Genomic DNA, 27,273 nt, shown 5'->3' with positions numbered 1-27,273 from the left:
GTAGGTTTTGGGGTTTTTTTGTCTGATCAATCCAGAGATGCTGGACTTCCTGACTTTATAGGTATTTTGGGCCACCCTTCTCTCTCCCAAGCTTGTTTGCATCACCTTAGCCGTGCTTTTCATTCACAGTCATCAACTAATTGACAGTTGAGGTTTTTTCCATCCAGCACACAGAGACTTCTCTTTTTACTCGGCATTACATGACGTAGTGTATATACAGTTGTGCTCAAAAGCTTACATATCCCGGCAGAATTTTTGCTTTCTCTGCCTTTTTTCAGAGAATATGAATGATAACACCAAAACTTTTTCTCCACTTATGGTTAGTGGTTGGGTGAAGCAATTTATTGTCAAACTACTGTATTTTCTCTTTTTAAATCATAATGACAACCCAAAACATCCAAATGACCCTGATCAAATGTTTACATACCCTGGTGATTTTGGCCGGACAACATGCACAGAATTTGACACAAATGGGTTTGACTGACTGCTAAAGGTAACATCCTCACTTGTGACAAATGCCAGAAAAATTTTTCAGGATGCAAAAAACCCCCATAAATAACATGAGCTCAAATACTGGACTCTCTGAAAACTAGCGGTGTGACTGTTTCAAGATGCACAACAAGGAGACACTTGAAGAAAAATGGGCTGCATGGTTGAGTCGCCAGAAGAAAGCCATTACTGCTCAAGTGCCACAAAGTATCTAGCCTACAATATGCAAAACAGCACAGAGACAAGCCTCAAAACTTCTGGAGCAAGGTAATTTGGAGTGATAAGACCAAAACTGAACTTTTTGGCCACAACCATAAACATTACATTTGGAGAGATATCAACAAGGCCTATGATGAAAGGAACACCGTTTCTACTGTAAAGCATGGATGTGGATCGCTGTTGTTTTGGGATGTGTGAAAAACAAAGCCACAGGATCCTTGGTCAAAGTTGAAGGAAAGATGAATGCAGCACGTTATCAGTAAATACTGGAAGCAAATTTGCAATTATTAGCCCGGAAGCTGCGCATGGGACGTACTTGGATATTCCAACTTGACAACGATCCAAAACACAAGGCCAAGTCAACCTGTCATTGGCTACAGAAGAGCAAAGTGAAGATTCTGGAGTGGCCATCTCAGTCTCCTGACCTCAGTATCATTGAACCACTCTGGGGAGATCTCAAGCACGCAGTTCATGCTAGACAGCCCAGGAATTTACAGGAACTGGAGACTTTTTGGCAAGAAGAGTGTGCAGTTTTACCATCTGATAAAATAAACAACCTCATCCACAACTACCACAAAAGACTTCAAGCTGTCATTGATGTTAGAGGGGAGGGGAGTATTGGCCTATACTCTATCTTAATGCGAGGTGCCGGTGTAGTGGATCCACAAAATTCAAGTATTCACCACACACTCTGTCTGGAACTTGATGCCAAAAAATTGAATACAAAAAGTGATAACAGCACAAAATACATGTAGCACAGAAAACTTTGGTAGTGACAGGAAAATTAAGACGTTTCGGCCTATCCCCGGCCTTATTCAGTACGTCGCTGTGAAGAGAAACATAAATCAGTGTTGTATTCACATAAATAAACAGATAACGAAGTCTAAAAGAAAAAATAAAAATGATGCCCAAAGAATATCATATACACAATACACAACATAAATAAAAGCATGTGTTTTGCATCCAGCTTCTTCTCCCCGGAAGAAGCTGGATACAAAACGCACGTCGGGGTGTCACTGCTACCTTCACCACTGATCTGTTTTCTGGTAATGTGCATTATTATTTTCAGTATAATTTTGTCTTGATGGGACATTGTGATTTTTTATGCAGTAATTGCATTGATTTGCTTACCGGTTATATTTACTATTGGTGTTTGTGTTGCTGTATATTTAGCACACACCTGACGTCTCCCCTAATTTGGGCGCCATCATTGATTGTCTTCCATTAGGATTTTATTGTGGTTGATTTTAATAGTATTAATAAAATATTGCCATTTTTTATAGTTATTTTCTGGATTTCTTCTTTCGGCTATTGTTTTATGTAAGTCCGATTTTTTTTTTTTTGTTAATAAGTAGCTCCCAGTGCCACGTATAAACCAGAGGATGGATTCCTCTCAAGATGCACCCCAAGGTCAAGCATATCATGAGCATCAATTGACACTTTAGTGCTCTATATCCTTACAAGTAGTGATCTCTAGTGTTAAAAATAACATTCCATACTATAAATCTTCCACTGCTGTGCCATCTGTAAGCTCCCCAGGTATTCAACTGGCAGAATCAGACTTATCCATCTTGAGAGAAGAACAGTCGTGGACCCAGCCTCTGGCAGGAAGTCAACTTGCATCACACTCAAGATGATGGACAGGCTCATCATGGGAAGAGACACTGCCACACTCATCAGAAAGTCTTGCCCTGGCTCCAAGTGTTCTAAACAATACAAACAAAATACCTGTCCAAAGGCCTTCTTGTTCCATTTTAACTATAGCTGCTGGAGTCGATGTCTTTTACACAGGTCCAACCTATACTATAAAACCACAATTCAAATCAAGGAGGCGACCCTGCCTCTCAATTACACTACTGGTAATGATGACAGAATAGCGTCTCTAGCATACTTATGAGCTCTTCTACAAATAATACCAACTAAAAGTGACATTTTGGCACTGACTTCCCAGGTAGTTGCGGAGTGTAGGCAGGACTGCACAATTTTGTTCAGATTTTGCCTTAATACCAGAGTGGAGGTATTATCCCAAACTCAAAAGACAAACATATCCACTTTACAGATCTTAAGACACTGTACACAAGCATTCCTTGCATCTGTACTCCAACAAAACCTAGATGACTTTGAAAACAGAATCAGAAGGAATAATCTTTGTATCAGAGGTCTACCTGAAGCAATCAAAACTAAGGAAATCCAGTTCTTCTATTTTCAAAACCCTTCTCACATGTCCTTCAGGTACTCCAATAGAACCTGACTGAGCACACAGGGCTCTCTGCCCTCAGGACCCAGGTGAATTGCACCATAGAGACATAATTTGCTGTATTCACTTTTATGCCATCAAAGAATCCATTCTTCAAGCTGCAAGTAAAAAAAAATAATCTCACATACCAAAGTAAATCTATCTGAATTATGATGGATCTTTTGCACCTTGGCACAACGTTCAGCACTCAAACCCTAGATATTCTACAAGAGAGATTCCCTTTCACTAGGGCTCTACTTCTCCCTGACAGCCCAGGAAAGATCACAGTCCTTTGTTTTATGCTCGCCAGAAGATTTACCAACATGTCTATCCAACTTGGACTTGCCAAAGGTTATTATACATACCCCAGTAGCCTACTCTAATGTCTTGTGCCAGGCCCAGAGTACGAGCAAGGAAAATGCAGTTCTTGTCAAACTCCTGCATCTTCTTCCATGCATCACTCAGGCCTCCCCCCTTCTATCCCAGAGAGGGATGTCAGTGAAACGGGCCGTCCTCCAGCCAAGACCCAGAATCCTAGGGTCACTACTTAACTTTGAAACAGCTTTATTTAAAGGAATTATTTAAAGGAATCTTACTGAAGTTCATAAGTCTTGCTTACACATGTTTAAGTTTAAAATCAGAATTTCCACATAGACTCTGGTCCCTTAACCATATGGAGAAGGAAAGAAGAGAACCTTTCGCCATAGGACACTAGAAAGGCAGAATTTTTTTTTCTTCAGGTTTCGCTAAGCCCGCCAAAACAATATAGCTTCTCTATTTTGTTGCCTATTGTTATTTATCATTATATGGTAAATGATTATTGGAATGGTCTTTTAAAATGTCTAGCCATTGTGGCCCCGGGATGGACTGATTTTCTTCTAGTTTCGTTTACAGAGGGTATCCCTCTGTTTGTTTGTTATTCTCCCTCTTAGGTTTTTTCCTTCTCTAATCCTTTCTTCTCTTTATTCTCATGACTACATGGACCTGGCTATTCAGTTATTTCTCACGATATCTATAGATGAAGAATTCCTAACCAGATATAAATGGCAGACCTAAATATTGCCTCTCTGAAACATACCTGAGAAATGCCCTTTGATTCTCAACCTAAATTGGAGAAAGATCCATACAGTGTGCTTCTAAAAGACACATTTTAAAACTAATCACTACCCTGCAATTAGACATAAATATTAGACATTTTGGCATTTTTGTCCACAATCCAGATTCACGTTCAAAAGGAGTTGCGATAGCTATTCACATATCTTTAATACATCAAGTAATAGATTGCACGATAGATAGAGACGCTAAAGGCCCCGTCACACATAAAGATGCACCAGCGATCCCGACAACGATACTACCTTGTCAGGATTGCTGGTGCATTGCTACATGATTGCAGATGAGCTGCCAAACAGGCAGCTTCACTAGCTATCAGCACCAGCGAGGACGCTGGTATCTAAGGTAAATATCGGGTTAGTAAGCGGCGCGCGTCACTTAGTTACCCGATGTGTACCTTAGAAACCTGCCTGCTCGTGCCGGGAGCTGCCAGCACGCAGGTTTCTAAACTAAGTGACACGCACCGCTTAGTAACCCGATATTTACCTTAGACACCAGCTCCCAGCGCCTGCTTAGAGCGCTGGGAGCCTCGCTGATCGTTGGCTCCCGCTGCCACGTGCAGCTGGCGAGATCCCTGTGTGTGACGGGGCCTTAACTTTATTGAGGATTATGAAAATGATATCACAAATCGCACAATTAAATGGAAAGCCCTCAAATGTGTTCTCAGAGGGGTGTATATTAAACATGGATCTCGATTCAAGAAAGTCAGAGCTCAGGCAATTAAAGTAGCTTTGCAAAAAGTCACCAATTTTAGAATTGATCCATAAAAAGGCATTCTCAACTGAGACCCTCAGGAACTTACTGAAATCAAGATTAGAGACTAAACAGCTACTAGATTCTTCATATAAACCCTTATTTCAATTAGGTTAAATCAAGTTCTATGAATTTGGTAGTATACCAAGAAGAATGCTAGCTAAAGCTCTTAACTTCAAAAGAATTCAGTTGAATATCCCATGCATTAAGAATGCACATGACAAATTAGTACACTCCGCTCCCGAAAATGCAGACCCCTTCCAATCATATTTTTCTAAACTTTACAACTTGCCCACATCTATCCCAGACACAGCAAGTCATATCAGCAGACCCGACCCTTTAAAAAATAGCATAATGAAGTAATTAAAGATCTAGAAAGCCCCTCTACACTACAGGAGTTGGAGGCCTCTATTTGAGATCTCCCAGGTAATAAAAGTCCAGTTCCTGACTATTTTACATCCAAATTCTACAAAGTATTTTCTATTTTCTGAGCAGATGACCCCTTTAATATTACAGTCCTTTAACTCCATTTCTGACTTTACTCCTTTTCTGTGCCATTATTGGCCAATCTCTACACTAAATGTGGATTTTAAATTATATGCAAAACTTCTAGATAACAGACTTAAATCACACCTCCCTAACTTAATATACTGGGATCAAGTGGGCTTTCTACCATGTAGAGAATCACTGGATAACACATTGAAGACATTTTACGTTATTAATCATGCACTTATTCAATAAACCACTCTAATGATTCTGTCAGTTGTTGCTGAAAAGACTTTTGACAGTCTCTTAGACATTTCTCTCCGAAACCTTATGCCATGTTGGTTTAGGAATCATTGGTTTAGGTGTGTTTTCTCTGTTTTTCCTGACTATCAGAAGGAGAGACTCTCTCCTCCGTCATGTGGTTTAGGCCCTATATTTACCTAAAAATTTTTAGCCCATTATTTCTCCCCTTAGCGCAGTTAAAAAAAAATAAACTTTCAGCCCCTTTTAATATAAATAATCGTACTCGACAAGGTTGTTCTCTTTCCCCAAGTTTGTATATCCTGATTATGGAGCATCTCATGGAGGCTATAAGAGCTAACCCTGACATACGAGGAATTAAATAGCAGCTTCTGAATATAAATGCTCAGCATTTGCGGACGATCTCTTAATCTACCTGACTAATCCACATATCTCTCTCTCCCAAGTTTACCACACTGACCACTGTGACATGGAAGATGAAAGAGGTATTTGTAATGACACATAGCACTGCTCCACTGTAAAAAGGTACAGAGATCATGAAGGGGAGCAGGGCTGTGTCTCCGCAGAGTAAAAGTTTGTTTCAAGTTTTTCTGCAGACATGTTCTTTTTTTTCCTCCCACATGTCACTTCCTGCTTATGATTAGTCAAGGTCATGCAAGGAAGAAGTACATGTCCCTAAAGATGAATCTTTGATAACCACCTCTTAGGATTAGCATACATTAGCATCTAAACTTTATAAAATAATATGATAATAATATGATGTGGACAGTTTATCATGCTAACGCCTGTGTAAGGTCCTCTTTAACAAGATATACAGTATGTCACTGGTCTACCGTGACAGATAGGAGCCAGAAGACCACAGAGTCTGATTTCTCCTACTCCTACACTGTTTAGAAGCACTTCACCTTCATATTAAATGGTGCAAGTTTCTTTTAGCAGTGCAGGGGTTAATTGGCTCAGTTGAGAGCTCCTGGAAGCTTTCCTCTGTTAAGGCTCTGTGAGAATCATGTGGGAATAGTGGATGAGGGCAGGTATATCTCGCCCAGATTCCTTTCCTATGTGGCCTAGTCTGGTCAGTATCGCACCTGCTTACTAATGGATAATGGGAGGTGGATATAAAAGGATGCAAGGTGGTTGTGTGAGTGTCTCAGCCTGGGAACACAGAGAGCCTGTCTGTGCGAGAGACACACGTGAGTGGAAGCAGTGCCCACTGCAACTGTGGTTTGGCTGGACGGGAGAAGCCCGCCAGTTGGTAGTTAGGTTGTACTTTGTTTAGTTAGTGCCGGACAGGCAAGGATTTGTTTTATGTTTTATTTCCTTTTGCATTGCTTTCACCGTTAATAAACCTGACCCAGGGTCAGTTATACACGAATCCCAGCTCTGCGCCTGAGTTTCATACTGAACGCACCTGACCTTTGACCCCAGCAAAGGCGATCCCGGAGTGTTTTATCACATTGTGGTGGAGAATGCGGGCATCACGTTGCAAGCATGAGCATGGAGGACGTGGTGAAAGCGCTGGTACAGTCCACCGCCATCCAGCAAGAAGCTAATCGGATGATGATGGCCCAGCTGAAGGAGTTGGTGGACATGACAGCTACCGATCGTTCGCTTCTCCAGCAGGTGGCACAGCGCCTGGCAAGCCTACAGGAGGTTAACCTGGAAGCCGAGTCGAGAGTGATTCACGTGAGTCGGTACTGGCAGAAGATGACGACCGAAGATGACGTCGAGGCATACCTGACCACGTTTGAACGGACGGCGGTGCGAGAAAAATGGCCGAAGGCACGATGGGCCGGCCTGATTGCCCCGTTTCTTTCCGGTGAGGCCCAAAAGGCGTATTATGACTTGGAACCTGAAGCTGCGCAGGACTTTGACAAATTGAAATCTGAGATCTTGGCCCGGCTGGGAGTGACGACCGCTGTCCGTGCACAGAGAGTGCATCAATGGACTTATCAGCCGGATAAACCACCGCGGTCACAGATGTTCGACCTGATCCACGTGACGAAGAAGTGGCTACAACCCGAGGTGTTGACAGCGCCAGAGATAATTCAGAGAGTCGTCATGGACAAGTACCTGAGAGCTCTACCGCCAGCCCTGAGGAAGTGGGTAAGCCTTGGAAATCCTACGACGGCAGATCAACTGGTGGATCTGGTTGAACGTTACTCCGTGGCGGAAGGACTCCGAGACGACGCTACCCCACCTCGTTCTTCATCATCTCCACGGGGAACCGGTAAGACTGTTCCAGGGAGTAGGGGAGATGGAAAAATCCCTAAGACAGTGGGGGAGGAAAACGGGACTGCCCGCACTGCGAGGCCGAGAGTAACGAACTATGGTCTAAGCAAGGGGCCCGTTAGGTGTTTCCGCTGCCAAGAGATGGGACATATTGCTGCGAACTGTCCGGTCACTACTGAACCCATGCAGTGCGACGTCACAGACTGTAAAACCGCATGTCTATGGTGGCACGGGTAGTGAGTGTGAATGCCGGTCAAAAAGATGTGGAAAAACATTTGTGTGATTTAACTGTTGATGGCAAAAATGTGGTGGCATTGTTAGACTCGGGAAGTGTGGTGACTCTGGTGAAGGCCAGTCTGGTGTCAGCCCCGACTGGACCATCAGACAAATTTTCTGTAACGTGTGTGCATGGAGACACCTGTTCGTACCTCACCGCGGTCATATGCATTACTACTTCCTATGGGTCTGTGCAACATAAAGTGGGACTCGTCCTGGCGTTATTGCATGATGTTATCCTGGGCCGGGATTTTCCACACTTCTGGCAATTGTGGGAGAATCAGTTGATGCCCTCGGGTAATAGTGTACATGATTCTTCTCCCAGGGCGCGTGTGGGTCCCGAACCCCTGGAAGAGGTCTCCCCGGAAGACTCGGGGGAAGTCTGCTGGAAATGACCTACAGTTCCCGTTTTCAGTCATGGCGGGTGATACGGAGGAGACCGGGGAAGAGGAGGAGGCCGACAGCCGTCCACCTCCCCGTTTGCCGGATTTGGAAGTTCAGAAAGATGACTTCCAAAGCGAGCAAATAAAGGATCCTACCCTTTCTCAGGCTAGGACAAATGTAAAAGTGATAAATGGGGTACCCGTTGAACCTGGCTCTAGGCTGGCATATCCTTACATGGTTCTGGAGAATGATTTACTCTATCAGATAGAGAAAAAGGGGGAAGATACGGTGCAACTATTAGTCGTGCCAAAACCCTACCGGCGGCAGGTGCTGGACCTGGCTCACGGACATGTGATGGGAGGTCACCTGGGAGTCCAGAAAACCACCGAAAGGATATTACACTGTTTTGTTTGGCCAGGCATGCATCACGATATTCGAGTATATTGTGAGTCTTGTCCTGACTGCCAAGCCTCTGCACCTAAGCCCCGGTTCTGTAGCCCTTTGGTACCCCTACCTATTATTGAAGTCCCGTTTGAGAGGATTGGGATGGATTTAGTTGGGCCCCTTCCACGGTCTGCACGTGGACACCAACATATCCTGGTCATCTTGGATTATGCCACTCATTACCCGGAGGCCATCCCTTTGCGTAACACGGCCACCAAGACGATTGCCAAGGAACTGGTGCATGTGTTTAGTCGGGTCGGTATACCAAAACAGATACTCACCGACCAGGGGACCCCCTTTATGTCCAGGGTAATGAAGGAGCTCTGACGATTGTTACAAATTGAACCGTTACGCACATCCGTGTATCACCCTCAAACAGACGGGTTGGTCGAACGGTTCAATAAAACTCTGAAGCAGATGCTGAGAAAGGTGATAGACAAGGATGGGAAGAACTGGGACTATTTACTTCTGTATTTGCTTTTTGCCATCAGGGAAGTACCCCAGTCTTCCACGGGATTCTCGCCTTTCGAGTTATTGTACGCCCGACGTCCTCGCGGACTGTTAGATGTTGCAAAAGAAACCTGGGAGGGTCAGGTCACTCCGTTTAAAACAGTGATAGATCACGTCACACAAATGCAGGACCGTATTGCAGCTGTTATGCCTATCGTCAAAGAACACATGATACAGGCTCAAGGAGCCCAAAAAAGAATCTATGATAGGGGCGCCAAGATCCGTACGTTTGCACCCGGAGATAGGGTGTTGATCCTGGTCCCCACGGTGGACAGTAAGTTCCTGGCAAAGTGGCAGGGCCCCTTTGAGATCAAGGAAAGAGTTGGTGAAGTAAACTACAAAGTATACCAGGCAGGTAAACGGAAACCTGAACAGATTTATCTTGTAAATCTGATAAAGCCCTGGAAGGATCGGTCTGCCTTGTCAGCGGAGCTGGCCCGTCCTGTCTGCTCGCATACCGTACCGGAGGTACGGGTTGCAGAGACTCTCTCGGAGCGGCAAAAGACGGAAGTCAGGCAGTTTCTACTTCACAACCAAAAGTTTTTCTCAGAAAAACCCGGGCAGACTATGCTAATGAAACATGACATCATAACGGAACCTGGTGTCACAGTTCACGTAAAGCCCTACCGAATCCCGGAAGCGCGCCGTGAAGCCGTTTCCCGAGAGGTGAAGGCAATGTTAGAGTTAGGAGTCATTGAGGAATCGCACAGTGCGTGGTCCAGCCCGATTGTGCTAATTCCTAAACCGGACGGCACCATCCGGTTCTGCAATGACTTCAGGAAACTGAATGCGGTCTCAAAATTTGATGCCTACCCCATGCCCCGGGTCGACGAGTTAATAGATCGGTTAGGAAAAGCCCGGTATATTACGACCCTAGACCTAACAAAGGGGTATTGGCAGATCCCTCTGGTGGAGGCTGCCAGAGAAAAGACAGCATTTGCTACGCCGGAAGGTTTATTTCAGTATGTGTATATGCCGTTTGGACTGCACGGGGCACCGGCGACCTTCCAGAGACTGATGGATCGAGTCTTGAGGCCACATAGGCGGTATGCTTCGGCCTATTTGGATGACATTGTCATTTACAGCTTGGACTGGGAGACTCATCTCCAGAAAGTACAAGCTGTGATTGACGACCTGTGGGAGGCAGGTCTAACCGCGAACCCCAAGAAATGTCACGTCGGTCTAGAAGAAGCCAGGTATTTGGGGTATGTAATTGGGAGGGGTGTTGTTAAACCCCAGGTTGATAAGATTCAGGCGGTTCAGGACTGGCCACAACCTGTCAACAAGAAGCAGGTGCAAGCCTTCCTGGGGATCGCCAGTTATTATTGCCGGTTCATACCCAATTTTGCAGCCATCGCTACCCCCCTGACGGATCTTACAAAAGGGAAAGACTCCATCATGATTAAATGGAGTTTAGCGGCTGAAGAAGCCTTCCATAGCCTAAAACGGGCACTTTGCTCTAAGCCCGTACTGGTGACTCGGGACTTCCGCAGTGAGTTTGTGGTACAAACGGATGCCTCTGATACCGGTATCGGGGCTGTACTCTCACAAGTGAGGGACGGAGTGGAACACCCAGTCCTCTATCTCAGCAGGAAGCTGAATAAACACGAGCAAAGGTATGCAGTCGTAGAAAAAGAGTGCCTCGCCATTAAGTGGGCTCTAGAGGCCCTCAAATATTACTTGGTGGGCCGAAAGTTCAGGCTGATCACTGACCATGCCCCTCTCAAGTGGATGCACTTGAACAAGGAACGGAATAGCCGGGTGACCCGGTGGTTCCTTGCCCTGCAGGCCTACACTTTTACGGTGGAGCACCGCCCAGGGGTACAGATGGGAAATGCAGATGCCCTGTCCCGAGTGCACTGTTTGGCGGGTGTCATTGCTCGACCGGAGTGGTCTGAGCAGAAGGGGGGGATATGTGAGAATCATGTGGGAATAGTGGATGAGGGCAGGTATATCTTGCCCAGATTCCTTTCCTATGTGGCCTAGTCTGGTCAGTATCGCACCTGCTTACTAATGGATAATGGGATGTGGATATAAAAGGATGCAAGGTGGTTGTGTGAGTGTCTCAGCCTGGGAACACAGAGAGCCTGTCTGTGTGAGAGACACACGTGAGTGGAAGCAGTGCCCACTGCAACTGTGGTTTGGCTGGACGGGAGAAGCCCGCCAGTTGGTAGTTAGGTTGTACTTTGTTTAGTTAGTGCCGGACAGGCAAGGATTTGTTTTATGTTTTATTTCCTTTTGCATTGCTTTCACCGTTAATAAACCTGACCCAGGGTCAGTTATACATGAATCCCAGCTCTGCGCCTGAGTTTCATACTGAACGCACGTGACCTTTGACCCCAGCAAAGGCGATCCCGGAGTGTTTTATCACAGCTCTCAGCTGTGCTCTGTTAGCCACTCCCATCTTCTATATAAACTAGGCCCTGGCTAGCACTCATTGTCCTAGTTAGCTTATGCTGCTTGGCTGGAGGTTGTTGGTGGTTATTATTGGAGAAGGCGTTTGGTGGATTATCTGTGACTGTTGCTAGGTTTTGAGGGTGTTATAATTCCATTTCTTTACCTAATTTGGTATAACCCCATCCTCTTCTCCCCAATGCATTCCTTTGTTGTCTGTGTGAGTATATTTGTATGTTTGGTATCTTTTGTTATCCCTGTTCGTATTACCTTGTTAATCTGGCTGGTGTATTATGGTACACTACTATTCTTCTCTTCCCTGGATGGGGGAAGGGTACAGACTGAGGGCAGATTCAGAAGCTAAGGTAAGTTACGTGGTCCCAGTGTCCTCACCATGAGAAGTAATCTGGGGAACAGGGCGAGCTAGGGTGCCCCTAGCTTTAGGGACAGAGAAGGAAGGTCCTGGGACACCCAACAACAGAGTTGAGACAGTATATAGTGGTGCTAAACTGTGGAGTGATTTGTGGGTGAGATTTATAAATTTATATTGAAGTCTCAAATATGAGGAGAACATGAGTCATAATGTATCTCAAAATATAAATATTTTATTAAGGGTAGACATTTACCACATAGACTAAATTCAAATACATATAACTTGAATGTAATAAAATAGTGTGATCCCAAAAAATGAGTAACAGTCACAGGGTAGATCAGGACGACATATTATGCTAAAAAATTACATATGCATGTGGAAAGCAATGCATACAAGTAATGTAACAAACAGGCAGAACAAACGGTTAGTCACTTGTTAGTACCAAGACTAATCGGTTCCACCTGTAACCACCACCATGTTTAGTGCTAACATGCATTGCTAAAACCATTACAATATATCTGTCACGCCGTGCTCACCTGGGGGCGGGACCTCGGTCCCGACGTCATCTCTTCCGGAGCCGCGGTCACTCCGGGGGTTCCGTCGGGTGCGCACGCTCAGCTCTCATCCCCGGGTCTCCCCCTACATGTCACATTTGCGCTTGCGCGCTCCTGTCAGTGCTATATAGGGCTCGGTCCTCTCTATGGTAATGGAGGACCTGACCCGGAACCTGTAGTGGTCATGTGCTTTCTGGCTAGGTCCTGACCCGGAACCAGTAGTAGTCATGTGCTATATCAGACGACCTCCCCCTAGGGGAGGTGCCTGATTATTGTTCTGCTTCCTGGCTTGGTCTGCCGTGTCCCTGCCTGGCTGTGCGCTGTATTCAGGTCCTCTGCTTTGTACTTGGTTGTGCCTCCTGGCACATGCTCTGACCCTGTACTCTGTCTCATACTTGGTTGTGCCTCCTGGCACACGGTCTTACCCTGTACTCTGTCTTATACTCAGTTGTGCCTCCTGGCACATGCACCAATCCTGCGCTCTGTCTTATGCTCAGTTGTGCCCTCTGGCACACACTCTGCTCCTGTACTCTGTTACACCTCCTGGCACACCTGCTGCCTGACTCAGTGCTCTGACGTGCGCCTTACACGTTCCTGCAGACACACACCCACTCGTGTCTCCTGTGAGCCGGCCGCCTGGTGCCAGCAGTCGTGGTGCCTCACCCCCTGGGGCTTGCCCCTGACACTCCCTGTATAGGGGGTGGTCTTCACTAGGTCAGCTCGCCCTGGGAGGGTTGGTGTCACGACCCAGAGGGTCCACTCCAGGAGTCGTCACAGTATAATCAGGCCATGGACCCCGCTGGTACCACCACCTCCATCCAAAAGGAACTGGTGTTCCTACGGGAGAGTCAGACCAGGATTATGGCCCTTTTGAAATCCATGGAGTCCCGTTTGTCGGCCATACAATCCGTTTCTGCCCAGTCCTCGGCCCCGCACCCGATGCCACGCCTCGGCAAGCCACCCCGATATAGCGGGGACCTCAAGTTTTGTCGGGGATTTCTGAACCAATGCCGGTTACATTTGGAGCTTTTGCCGCAGCACTATCCCACTGAGCGCGCCCAAATTGCCTTTATTGTTTCACACTTAGAGGGGGAGGCATTAGCATGGGTGAACCCCCTCTGGGAGCTCAATGAACCACTCGTCTCTCAGCTTTCCACCTTTTTGGACACCTTCCGCAAGGTGTTCGACGAGCCGGGCCGGCTGGCCTCTATCACCGAGTCCCTCTTTAACCTCCATCAGGGTACGCTACCGTTGGGACAGTATGCCATCCGTTTTCGTACCTTGGCCTCCGAACTCGGTTGGAACAACGAGGCTCTCGTAGGGATCTTTTGGCGTGGCCTGTCCGGTCGGATCAAAGACGTACTGGCAGGTCAGGATACCCCCACCTCTTTAGAGGATCTGATCTCTCTGGCGACACGCATTGACCTGCGGTTTCAGGAACGCGCCCGTGAATTAGCCAGAGAGAGGAGCTCCTCTCACCTCCTCCGTTCCTGCTCCAAGAAGCCGGGAAACTTCTCCGCCTAGGGTTGATAGGAGAGGCCTCCCTAGGCGTACGTGATTCCTCTCCTCCCCTGCTCGTGTCCGTATTATTGAATCTCGGTGCCAAGCGTTATTCTGAGGAGGCTTTTCTGGATTCTGGCGCGGAGGGGAATTTTATCACACTCGAGGCGGTTAAAAAATACCGGATTCCTGTCAGATCCCTGGAGACTCCTCGGTCGATTGTTTCGGTCAATGGTACGTCCGTGCAGGAGACCGTTACCCAGGCCACCGAAGAGATCGAGCTGCAGATTGGAGCTCTGCACCGGGAGAAGATCTCCTTCCTCGTCTTGTCTACCATGTCTTATACATTTCTTCTAGGCCTCCCTTGGCTACGGACTCATGAGCCAACCCTGGACTGGCGGTCGGGCGAGATACTTCGGTGGGGACCGTTCTGTCAGGAGAAGTGCCTGTTGCCCGTCCACCCGATGAACTCTGCCGGCCCATCCCCGGCACCTACAGGTCTGCCGTCAGCTTACTGGTCCTTTGCAGATGTCTTCGACAAGAAGGAGGCCAAGACTCTGCCCCTCCATCGGCCATATGACTGTCCGATTGACCTCATTCCGGGTTCTACACCACCCAGGGGTAGGATATACCCGCTATCCCCTGCTGAGACCCAAGCTATGTCTGACTATATCCAGGAGAACCTTGCGAGAGGTTTTATCCGTAAGTCCTCCTCGCCCGCGGGAGCGGGATTTTTCTTTGTAAAAAAGAAGGACGGCTCCCTCCGTCCTTGCATAGACTACCGAGGCCTGAATGATATCACGGTCAAGAACAAGTACCCATTGCCATTGATCCCGGAGCTCTTTGACCGACTTAGAGGAGCTCGAATTTTCACCAAACTGGATCTTCGTGGGGCCTACAACTTGATCCGCATTCGTTCCGGGGATGAGTGGAAGACCGCCTTTAACACCAGAGACGGTCACTATGAGTACTTGGTAATGCCCTTCGGCCTCTGCAATGCCCCAGCGGTGTTCCAGGAGTTCGTGAATGACGTCTTCCGGGATATGCTGTACTCCTGCGTGGTAGTCTATCTGGATGACATCCTCGTTTTTTCTCCAGACCTCTCCACCCACAGAACGTGCGTCAAGTCCTCCAGCGCCTGAGGGAGAACCGCCTTTATGCCAAGCTCGAGAAATGTGCCTTCGAGCAAACGTCCCTGCCATTCTTGGGGTACATTATCTCAGAATCAGGTCTACGCATGGATCCGGCAAAGGTGTCCGCCGTCCTCGATTGGCCACAGCCCCATGGGGTGAAGGCAATCCAACGCTTCCTTGGTTTTGCGAACTACTACCAACAGTTTGTTCCTCATTTCTCCTCGTTGGTTCGCCCCATCTCGTCCCTTATCTGCAAGGGAGCTAACCCAAAGGCTTGGCCCTCTGAGGCTGAAGAGGCATTCCAGTCGTTGAAACAAGCCTTCGCCGCTGCTCCGGCCCTTCACTGACCTGAGGTTAGTAGACCTTTCACTCTCGAGGTGGACGCATCCTCTACTGGGGCTGGCGCAGTCCTTCTGCAGAAATCCTCTTCTGGACGTTTTGTCACCTGTGGCTTCTTTTCTAAAGTATTTTCCTCCACTGAGCAGAACTACTCCATTGGCGACAAAGAGCTATTGGCCATTAAGTTGGCCTTGGAGGAGTGGAGGTACTTACTGGAAGGTGCCATACATCCATTCAAGATCTTCACGGACCATAAGAACCTGGCGTACATCCAGTCCGCACAGAGGCTCAATCCTCGGCAAGCCAGGTGGTCCCTATTCTTCGCCCGCTTTGACTTTGAGCTACATTTTCGGCCAGGCGATAAGAACGTTAGAGCGGATGCGTTGTCAAGATCATTCCTGTCGTCTGATGCAGAGGAAGAACCCTCTCATATCATTGATATATCCAAAGTGATTACTGTGGCCCCTGTCAAGTTAACCACGTTACCTCCGGGAAGAACCTTTGTGGCTGAGAATAACCGAAAACGAGTGCTAAATTGGAGACATTCGTCCAAGATTGCCGGCCACGTTGGTGTCAAAAAGACTTTGGACTTAATCTCTCGCCATTATTGGTGGCCTTCACTCTCCCAGGATGTTAAAGACTTTGTAGCATCTTGCCCGTCCTGTGCCCAGAACAAGATACCCAGACAACCACCCTCCGGTCTTCTGTTCCCGCTTCCCGTTCCATCGGCTCCATGGCAGCACATAGCCATGGATTTCATTACTGCTCTGCCTTGTTCTTCCGGTTGTACTGTGGTCTTGGTGGTTGTAGACCGATTTTCAAAGATGGCCCACTTCATTCCTCTTCCTGGACTACCCTCTGCTCCTGACTTGGCGAAGATCTTCATTTCCCATATCTTCAGGATTCACGGCTTCCCCCAGCACATCGTGTCAGACAGAGGGGTCCAATTCACCTCCCGATTCTGGAGAGCTCTATGCGAACTCATGAAAGTGTCATTGGATTTTTCTTCCGCCTATCACCCCCAAACCAATGGGCAGGTGGAACGTACCAACCAGATCCTTACATCCTACCTCCGGCATTTTTCTAATGCTCATCAGAATGACTGGGTCGGTCTACTTCCTTGGGCTGAGTTCGCCTACAATAATCACTCCAGTGAATCGTCTACCAAGTCTCCTTTCTTCATAGTCTTTGGACAGCATCCCAGTGTGCCTCTACCAGTACTTCCTGTCTCGCGGGTACCTGCTGCCGATTCTCTGTCTGTGGAGTTCTCCAGGGTATGGCAGGAGACCAAAACCGCTCTCGAGAAAGCACGGGACAGAATGAAATTACACGCTGACAAGAGGCGCCTGGACGTTCCTCCATTTCTCCCTGGTGACAAGGTGTGGCTCTCCACCAAATACGTCCGCCTTAAGGTACCATCTTACAAACTGGGTCCCCGTTACATTGGTCCTTTTGTGGTCCTCAGGCGGATTAATGATGTTGCTTACAAATTGAAGCTGCCTCCTTCACTCCGTATTCCCAATTCCTTCCATGTATCTCTCCTAAAACCTGTGGTTCTTAACCGATTTCATCCTTCTCTAGGCCACACACCCCAGCCTGTTGGCTTGGGGGATGAGTTTGAGGTGAATGACATTTTGGCCATGAAGAAGGTAAGAGGGAGAACCATGTTCTTGGTCGATTGGAAGGGTTTTGGCCCTGAGGAGAGGTCATGGGAACCCAGGGAGAATATCCACGCACCCCAGATTTTGTCTAAGTTCCTCTCCAGTTTTAGAAAGAGGGGGCGTAAAGGGGGGGGTGTCACGCCGTGCTCACCTGGGGGCGGGACCTCGGTCCCGACGTCATGTCTTCCGGAGCCGCGGTCACTCCGGGGGTCCCGTCGGGTGCGCACGCGCAGCTCTCATCCCCGGGTCTCCTCCTACATGTCACGTTTGCGCTTGCGCGCTCCTGTCAGTGCTATATAGGGCTCGGTCCTCTCTATGGTAATGGAGGACCTGACCCGGAACCTGTAGTGGTCATGTGCTTTCTGGCTGGGTCCTGACCCGGGACCAGTAGTAGTCATGTGCTATATCAGACGACCTCCCCCTAGGGGAGGTGCCTGATTGTTGTGCTTCCTGGCTTGGTCTGCCGTGTCCCTGCCTGGCTGTGCGCTGTATTCAGGTCCTCTGCTTTGTACTTGGTTGTGCCTCCTGGCACATGCTCTGACCCTGTACTCTGTCTCATACTTGGTTGTGCCTCCTGGCACACGGTCTTACCCTGTACTCTGTCTTATACTCAGTTGTGCCTCCTGGCACATGCACCAATCCTGCGCTCTGTCTTATGCTCAGTTGTGCCCTCTGGCACACACTCTGCTCCTGTACTCTGTTACACCTCCTGGCACACCTGCTGCCTGACTCAGTGCTCTGACGTGCGCCTTACACGTTCCTGCAGACACACACCCACTCGTGTCTCCTGTGAGCCGGCCGCCTGGTGCCAGCAGTCGTGGTGCCTCACCCCCTGGGGCTTGCCCCTGACACTCCCTGTATAGGGGGTGGTCTTCACTAGGTCAGCTCGCCCTGGGAGGGTTGGTGTCACGACCCAGAGGGTCCACTCCAGGAGTCGTCACAATATCAAGCATGAGTAGCATAAAGTATGCATTGATAAATAAAGGGTTAAGTACCCATGTTATGTCTCCTGTTGTCCACGAAGTGACCGCAATCCCGACACGCGTTTCGTGAGTATAGACACTCGCTTCCTCAAGGAGGCGTAGTGGATGGACAACCAGTGCAGTGATTGGCACAGGGTAGAGACGTCGGTGTAGCGGTTGGAAAGGAATATGATCCTTGCTGCTGCATTCAGGATGGATTGGAGAGGGGAGAGTTTAGTAAAGGGGAGTCCGAGTAGTAGAGAGTTGCAATAGTCTAGACGACAATGAATAAGGCCATCGATAAGAGTTTTTGCCTTGTCAAAAGTAAGAAAATGTCGAATTCTAGAGATCTTTTTCAAGTGTAGTTGACATGAGCGAGTGATTGGATTTTGACAGCAAAGGAAAGATCTGAATCAAATGACACCAAGACAGCGTGCATGTTGAGGGGGAGTAATGGTGGAATCACATATGGAAATAGCAATATTGGGCATAGGTAGGTTAGTGGAGGGAGGAAACACAAGTAGTTCAGTAATAGATAGAGTGAAAACATAATGTTAGAGATAGTGGAAAGACAATCCCTGGTTTAAACTTATAATGGATGAAATCTTTGGCCAGATTGGATTTCCTCGACAGACGTTTGGCACACCTGGTGCACCGCTGGAGAAAACGTGTTTGCAGCATGTGCCAGGGTTGTTGCCATTTGTGCCAAGGTGTTCTAAGTGTAGGCGGTGCAGCTTCATAATTAAGTCAATGACATCACATGATTTAAAATGAACTAGCTGAATTGTTCTAAGCTCTATGTAGAAACATTAGGTCAGTTTTCTGTCCACAAGTCATACGTCACTACAAAAGCTGGGCCAGAATTTGAAGAGGGGAATGTGTCATGAAGGGACAAGAGACTTCCTATTTTTACATAGAGCAGAGAAAAGAAAAAAAATAACTGGGTAGAATGGCAAAATGAGCAATTGTAAGTAAACAGTGCCATATAATATGATGACTGCAATATATTATGAGGATAAAAACTTTGATGGAAGTGCTTCTTTAAAAAATTATTGTGACTTTTTTTAAGTTGCACATTAACAAAAAGAATGTATTTCTTTTCAGATACTTGGAAGTATTTTGTTTGGACTAGATCATTCTGAAAATCAGAAAAGTAACCACATATCGAGCTGGAAATGTTAAGGTCAGTCAAGGATGGTAAAAACCCAGCACATGATGAGGCCTTTCTGGCTGAAATGTTAGTACAAAGAAATGCTAATGCTTTCTTTGACAAATTTGATAGAAGTGAGGTACAAGAACTTTTGGCCCATACTACTTCAAGCTGGCTTGTATCAATGGATGATGCCAAATTACCCCTCCAGCTTCCAAGTGGTTTGATAACTGAGATGAAGAATCTTACCCAATCAAAAATTATTCTTTTGGCGCCAGTGGAATCTGATGTTATCCTGGATTGTCGGGAAGTTCATCAAATATTAAGAGAACTTGTTGTTGGTATTTATTGCTTTAACCAAGTGCCATCCATCAGCCTGGAAGCCAATTTTGACTGTAGTACATCCTGCCAGCTGCCCCCTGCTTATTGTGACACTAAAGTTGGACAGATCATGATAAGTGTAGACTATATGATGAAGGCCTTATGGCATGGAGCATACATGACAGCAGAAAAGCGAATAAGGTTCTCTGAATTTTGGAGGTCTGCAATGGATGTTGATGCAAATGGACAGCCACAAACCAAGAAAAATGTTTTTAAAGAGTTTTGCTCAGCAGGTAAGGTTCACAAGAATTCTATTTATATTTTGCCAACCACTTTACATTTCCCTTTATGGTTTCTTCTGATATGGAAACGGGCAAACTAAACCCCATAATGATGGCCAATACACTTTTAATATAACAGTCAACATAGGGTCAATATGCTGTAGCATCTATTGTCAAGAATAATTACGGTAATCTACAAGGGCTGGAATTAATATATAACAAGACACAGTTCTGTCCTCATTGTTTCTCACTAGAGAAAATTATTTATTTCACCCGCTGTTTGTGTGTATGTATGTACAGTACCTTGTGAAAGTATTCATTCCCCTGGAACTTTTCAACCTTTTCCCACATATCATGCTTCAAACATAAAGATAAAACTGAAAAGTGGGGCGTGCAATATTATTCGGCCCCTTTACTTTCAGTGCAGCAAACTCACTCCAGAAGTTCATTGTGAAAACCTGTTGGAGTCTGCAAAAGACCTGAGAATGGGTTGGAGATTTGTCTTCCAACAAGACAATGATCCCAAACATAAAGCAAAATCTACAGTGGAATGATTCACAAATCAACGTATCCAGGTGTTAGAATGGCCAAGTCAAAGTCCAGACCTGAATCCAATCGAGAATCTGTGGAAAGAGCGGAAAACTGCTGTTCACAAACGATCTCCATCAAACCTCACTGAGCTCGAGCTCATGATGCTCTCTCTGCTTCAAACAGAACCCTGAGACTATCAAATAGCAGGTGCATTTACACGGAGACTTGATTACCCACAGGTGGATTATATTTATCATCATTAGTCATTTAGGACAACATTGGATCATTCAGGGATCCACAATGAACTTCTGGAGTGAGTTTGCTGCACTGAAAGTAAAGGGGCCGAATAATATTGCACACCCCACTTTTCAGTTTTTGAATTTCCACAAAAATTTTAAATAACCTATAAATTTCGTTCAACTTCACAATTGTGTCCCACTTGTTGTTGATTCTTCACCAAAAATGTACATTTGGTATATTTATGTTTGACGCATGATATGTGTGAAAAGGTTGAAAAGTTCCAGAGGGCCGAATAGTTTCGCAAGGCACTGTATATACTTATGTATGTGTATACAAAAAACCAGACCAGCACCTCCTAAGTGTGAATAGGTGCAAGCTGCAGTGACTGCAAAACATGTATAAAAAAGGCACAGCAGCACTCTGTGAATGCCAAGACATATAATGTCAATGGAAATAACTTCCAATACTTTGTCCCTTAGCAAGATGTACTTACAAAAAATGTGAAGGTTCTTAGAACATAAATTGGCCAATTCATGTATGCCCGTCAACCACGGCAAGGTTACACTTCTCTGACGGGTCCTGTCTTAACCCTTCCATATCCTACCATACGTGCCACTTTCGGGTTAAAATGGGCATTAAATGTCTCAGCATTCAGAGTGCTGCTGTGCCTTTTTTAGACTGTTTTTGTATATGTTTGTGTGTGTGTGTGTTTATATATATATAATTATAATATTATACACCTGTGGCAAAAATTAAGAGGCCACTGCAAAACTTTCAGTTTGTCTGATTTTTCTCTTTATAGGTATATTTTTGAGTAAAATGTAAATTGCTCTTTTATTCTATAAACTACTGGCAACTTGTCTCCGAATTTCCAAGCACAAAATTTTATATTCATTTTCAGAAAATGAGAAATGGTCAAAATATCAAAAAAATGCATTGCTTGCAGACCTCAAATAATAAGAAAACAAGTTCATAATCATTTAGAAACAACAATACTAATGTTTTAACTCAGGAAAAGTTCAGAAATAAATATTTTGTGGAATAACCATTCCAGACGTTTTCAATGGGGTTCAGATCTGGAGATTGGTCTGGCCATGACAGGGATTTGATGTTGTGGTCCTTCATCCCCACATTAACCTAGCTGTGTGGAATGGCGCATTGTCCTGAAAAAACATTCCTCAGAGTTGGGGAACATTGCGTGAGCAGAAGGAATCAACTGTTTTTCCAGGATAACCTTGTATGCGGCTTGATTCATACAACCTTCGCAAAGATTAACCTGCCCAATTCCATCCTTTCTGAAGCATCCCCAGATCATCACCGATCCTCCACCAAATTTCACAGTGCGTGCAAGACACTGTGGCTTGTACGCCTCTCCAGGTCTCCGTCTATCCATTAGATGACCTGGTGTTGGGCAAAGCTGAAAATTAGACTCATCAGAGAAGATTACCTTACTCCAGTCCTCTATATTCCAATCCTTATGTTCTTTGGCAAACTTCAGCCTGACTCTCCTTTTGCTTCTCATTGATGAAAGGCTTTTTTCTAGCTTCACATGACTTGAGCCCTTACTCTAGGAGCCTGTTAAGAACTGTTCATGCCGTGCACTTCACCCCAGCTGCCATTTGCCATTCCTTTTGTAGGTCACTTGATGTCATGATGATTTCTTTTCAACTCCTTTGGCATGGTTAAAAGTAATTTTTTCATTCCTAGTACTTATGGGATATTACTAGCATTTGTTTTGCCATCCAGCTTGTTCTGTTGCAAGAGGATTGTGAACATCACGGCAGGGTTTTTGGCTCGGTTGATCACCTAATCAGAAGCACATTAAGTAGAATGAGGTGTCCTCTGGCTGATTTTTCTAAAACTGTGCAGTAGTCTCTTAATTTTTGCCAGAGCTGTTGATAAGGCTATGCCTCCTGGATTATTGAATTTACGTATGGATAATTAAGATTAAATGCTGTTTCGTCACAGCGCTTATACCTCAATCCACAAATTCACACTTCCGTATTCTCAGTTTTATCTTTCCATGCTACCTTGGATGACTATTGGCCCCATATAATACCGTTAACAGACCGGGCTTATATCTAACTGGTGGCAGTCCTACCGGGCTGACCAGGCGCTGTTTGACTGGGGCACGTAAAAGCGGCCTCTCATCCTCTTAGATTTGTGAGAGAGTGTAGTGCAAAGTCAGCGACTGCGTGGCCCGCATCCTCCCATTCCCTGTATCCTCCCATTCCCTGTACGTCCTTGGGCCGGTGTGGATAGTCGGGTGTCTGTGTAAAACTGTGTTAAGCTGACCTTATGTATCCCCAGGGGGTGTGGAACGTCACAATGGTGCAAGTGAGGAGACCGTACAACGTGATCCCGCCGACGTAATATTGACGTCAGGCGGGGTAGCATGGTGCAGGTTCATCACGCCATCTTTCACTGCAATTACTGCGGCAAGTCTTTTGGGATATGTCTCTACATCTAGAGGCTAAACTTTTTGCCCATTCTTCTTTGCAAACCAGCTCTAGCTCAGTGAGATTGGATAAAGAGCGTCTCTGAACAACAATTTTCAAGTCATAGAATGTTAGATTTGGAAGGGACCTCAAGGGTCATTGTGTCCAACTTCTTTCTCAATGCAGCACAAGATTCACTAAACCATCTCAGACAGATGTATGCCCAGATTATGAATAACCTGTAGAAGGATGAAACAGGAGAGTTAGGTTAGCGAGTTGAGGTGATAGGTTATGATGAAAAAAGGACCGTTTTGGGTCAAATATGACCCCAAGACAGCAAGCGCGCTGCTTGGGAGTTATGGTTCCACCACCCAAGGAAATTGGAAAGTCAGGTATAGGTTGGTTAGTAGAGGAATGAAACACGAGGATTTCAGTTTTGGAGAGATTCAGTTTCAGATAGAGGGAGGACATTATGTTACAGACAGCAAACAATCCCTAGTATTTTGTATTAAAGTGTGGGTGATGTCAGGTGAAGATAAGACGGGGTGGTATCAGCATAGAGCTGATGCTGGAAACCAAATCTGCTGATGGTTGGTCCAGTAGGATCAGTATATTAGGAGAAGAAGAGGGGCATACCAAATAGTTAATGTGCACATGGCTTAAAAGTGAGAGAAATGTAGCTTTTGATACATAAGTAGTTGGAAATGTAGAGCCTGGACAATTCCTATGGCTAAGTTCACATGTTGAGGCGGCAGTGAGTACCAAATGCTGCAATTATTTATACTGTAAGTCTTGGTAAAAATGTTGTGTTTATAACACAGTTGTGGCACTAACAATGCACTGCAGCTGCACTATGAGAATGTACCCTAGGGGCTCATTCCCACTTGCGGAAACAATTGCAGAATGATGCGAAACATCGCACTGCATCCGGATATCACCCGAGTGCAGAGTAATTTCCCCCCCTACGCCAGCAGCAGCTGTGCTCCAAACCTCTCACGCCATAGCACGGACACTGCTCCCGCTCGCACAGCAGGAGCCGAGGGTCATTAACATCGCATCTGTTACCACCAGACTCACCGCCGCCATCCCCGGGTCCATCACTGCCGGCGCCACGCTCACCGCTCCTTCCTCCTCCGTCACCGCTGCTCCCTCGCTACTGCAGGCTCCTCCCTGGTCTGTCTACCGGCGCGTGCCTGCTCGACCACATCGGCGCGCTCCCTTCCCGCTGTCAGCTGCGCGCCCTGTCATCTCCCATATGCATCTTAGTGACCGGGCGTGCGCGCACTCCTCCCCCTTATCCAGCACTGTGACCTGACAGGGCAGTATTGCCGGGCTAATAGGGGGCAGGCATCTGGTATTTCAATGATAAGAACAAAAGTTTGTTCCAGCTCCTTTACAAAATTTTATCATTTAATGATTCCAAAAAAGTTTTCACAGGATAACATTTTTAAACGAGCTGGAACAAACTTTTTTTTCTTATCATTACAAGATGACATTGCATCAGGATGGAGTTCCGTGCACCTGATGGTCTGGTTGGTGAGCTGGCTTTGGTTTTATACCATTTTCTTTTCATATCTGGTATTTCAGGCTGCCCTCCCCCAGTGGAGGCACCTGATTGTTGTAGCTGTCTTGCTGTAGCTACTGACCCCCTGTATTACTGGCATCTAACCCTTTGTCTTACATCTCTTGCAGTGCCTGCCTTTGTTCTACATTCTCTTGGTGTCCGCTACCTTTTGCTCCTCTGTCTCTCCTCCATTCAGCATATAATCTCCACCTCGGCTTCCCTCTGCCTGTACCCACGTCATCCTGTGGTTTCCCTCTACCATACTTCTCCAGCTCCTCTCCTGCTCAGCTCCGTCCCTCTCTCTACTTCCAAGTCTCGTCTCCAGTTGTGCGCTGTTCCGGAGCCGATCCCTGGTCCTGGCATCCATGGTACTAGTGGCCCCTGAGCCTACACCTAACAATCCCTGTATAGGGGTTGGTTAAACCTGGTCCGCTCGCTCGGGGGAGGTTCGATATCACGGTCCAGTGGGTCCACTCTCAATTCCGCCGCCTCCGGCTTAACAGCATCCAATGCTTTTGCATGAGAGAATCATCGCCTAAAAGATCAATTACTGTAATTTTATTAATGGAAGGATTGTCCAGGTTTGAGACAAAAGTCTTCATTTACTGAATACCATCACATGTTTCTGAACGCAAGCAATCACTAGCCAGGTCTTTCCCCGGGAAGGAACAACCACGGGAATGGCAGTCTCCAATGAAGGAAACCACCTATGCCAAAACATGGTATCCATCCACAGACAGCTGTTTCGGGGTATTGCCCCTCATCAGTGTGGAGTAGGAAACTGGCTAGTAGGAGCAGTGCCTAGTAAAAGACTGTGAAAAATGAGGATGAAAGAACTCATGGAGATCAACATCCAACACTGCGGAGACACATCACATGTTTCTCAACGCAGTGATTCTAGAGCAATGCCCCCATCCCTTATGGGAAATATGCAAAAACATGCAAAACACAAGCCGCGGAGACACCATCACATGTTTCTCAACGCAAGCAATGACTAGCCAGGTCTTTCCCCGGGAAGGAACAACCACGGGAAGGGCAGTCTCCAATGAAGGAAACCACCTATGCCAAAACATGGTATCCATCCACAGACAGCTGTTTCGGGGTATTGTCCGTCATCAGTGTGGAGTAAGAAACTGGCTAGTAGACCAGGATACGAGGCAGGATGCATGCTAGGAGACACGCCAGGGTCAGGTTCAAGGACAGAAGCCTGCGTGTGTAGAGGCACATGCCAGGGACAGGTTCAAGGACGGAGGCCTGCGCATGTAGAGGGACACGCCAGGGACAGGTACAAGGACGGAGGCCTGCGCGTGTAGAGGGACACGCCAGGGACAGGTTCAAGGCAGAGTCCTGCATGTGCAGAGAGACACACCAGGGTCAGGTTCAAGGCAGAGTCCTGCGCGTGCAGAGTGACACGCCAGGGTCAGGTTCAAGGCAGAGTCCTGCGCGTGCAGAGTGACACGCCAGGGTCAGGGTTCGAGAACAAGGTTAGGGTATGACAGGGTACATGGCAAAGCCTGCGCGTACTTTTACAGAAGCACGGGGAGGTATGCCAAGGAGCATGCGAGGGCCTGCGCGTGCTTTAGAGAGCACGTAGAGCACTGTGCAGATACAGAGTGAGGTGCAAGGAAGCACAAGGAGCATGGCTGGGGCACTGGCTAGCTGGACGGGCTGTAGCACTGACAGACGGGCAAGACTCCAGCGAACCCGGCTGAGGCATAGCAGGCGACACAGCTGTCATTGACCGACGAGCACGGCTGAGGCACAATCATTCGGGCACGGCTAGGGTGGGCATGGCTGAGGCACAAACAGGAGGCTAGGAAGGCCAGACGCATGCAAAGGGCACACGAAGCAACAAGACAAGGCAAAGCAAGAAACAAGGCAAGGCAAAGCAGGGAGTGGAGCACGGATAGGAACATAGGCAGGAACACAGTGTCAGGTCAGAGAGAGAACAGAGCTCGCAGCGGAGCGTAGGTCGAAGCCCAGAGCTGGGCCAAGGCAGAGCCTAGGGACTAGTCAGGGAGTGTGCTAGAGAGCACCAGAGGACAGAGTCTAACACAAACAAAAAGCACAGAATGACAAATGTGCAAAAATACCTTGCAATAAGACATATAATAGTAGTCAGCAAGTGCTGATAAAAGGTAATAACAAACACAGGTTATTTAGTCGATACTTTTTTTGAAAAAAAATGTATGCCAAGCTGCTTCACCAACGTCAAGGTAACCCGTATTGAAGCAGTCCCTATCTAATGTATTTAAAACCTGAACATATGAACTGTGTCTAAATGAGCAGGATTAAGACAGGCGCTTTCTGGTATGGGCATGTGGTGCAAGACAGCTCCTTATGTGCATGTCACACAAGAGAGGGGTGGGGTCTCTCAAATCATGCATAAGCACGAAAAAAACCTGGATTAAAAACACACATGTGACATGCACAAT

At 46.7% G+C, this 27,273-nt stretch overlaps 1 protein-coding gene across 1 annotated transcript in view; it reads left to right on the top strand.

Moving 5' to 3' along the window:
• Positions 1-27,273, top strand: part of ANKAR (ankyrin and armadillo repeat containing) — a 623,401-nt gene that overhangs the window by 53,690 nt on the left and 542,438 nt on the right. The window contains exon 2 of the mRNA XM_073558116.1: positions 19,418-20,077. Within this exon, the coding sequence (XP_073414217.1) occupies positions 19,489-20,077 (589 nt within the window). The 5' untranslated portion in view covers positions 19,418-19,488. The remainder of the gene's footprint in view (positions 1-19,417; positions 20,078-27,273) is intronic.

This window comes from Dendrobates tinctorius, unplaced genomic scaffold (assembly GCF_039654945.1).
Source record: "Dendrobates tinctorius isolate UK_male_01 unplaced genomic scaffold, ASM3965494v1 ptg000254l, whole genome shotgun sequence".
In the NCBI taxonomy this organism is placed as follows: Eukaryota; Metazoa; Chordata; class Amphibia; order Anura; family Dendrobatidae; genus Dendrobates; species Dendrobates tinctorius.
Note: the sequence above shows the minus strand (reverse complement) of the source record. Positions and strands in the feature narration are given on the sequence as shown.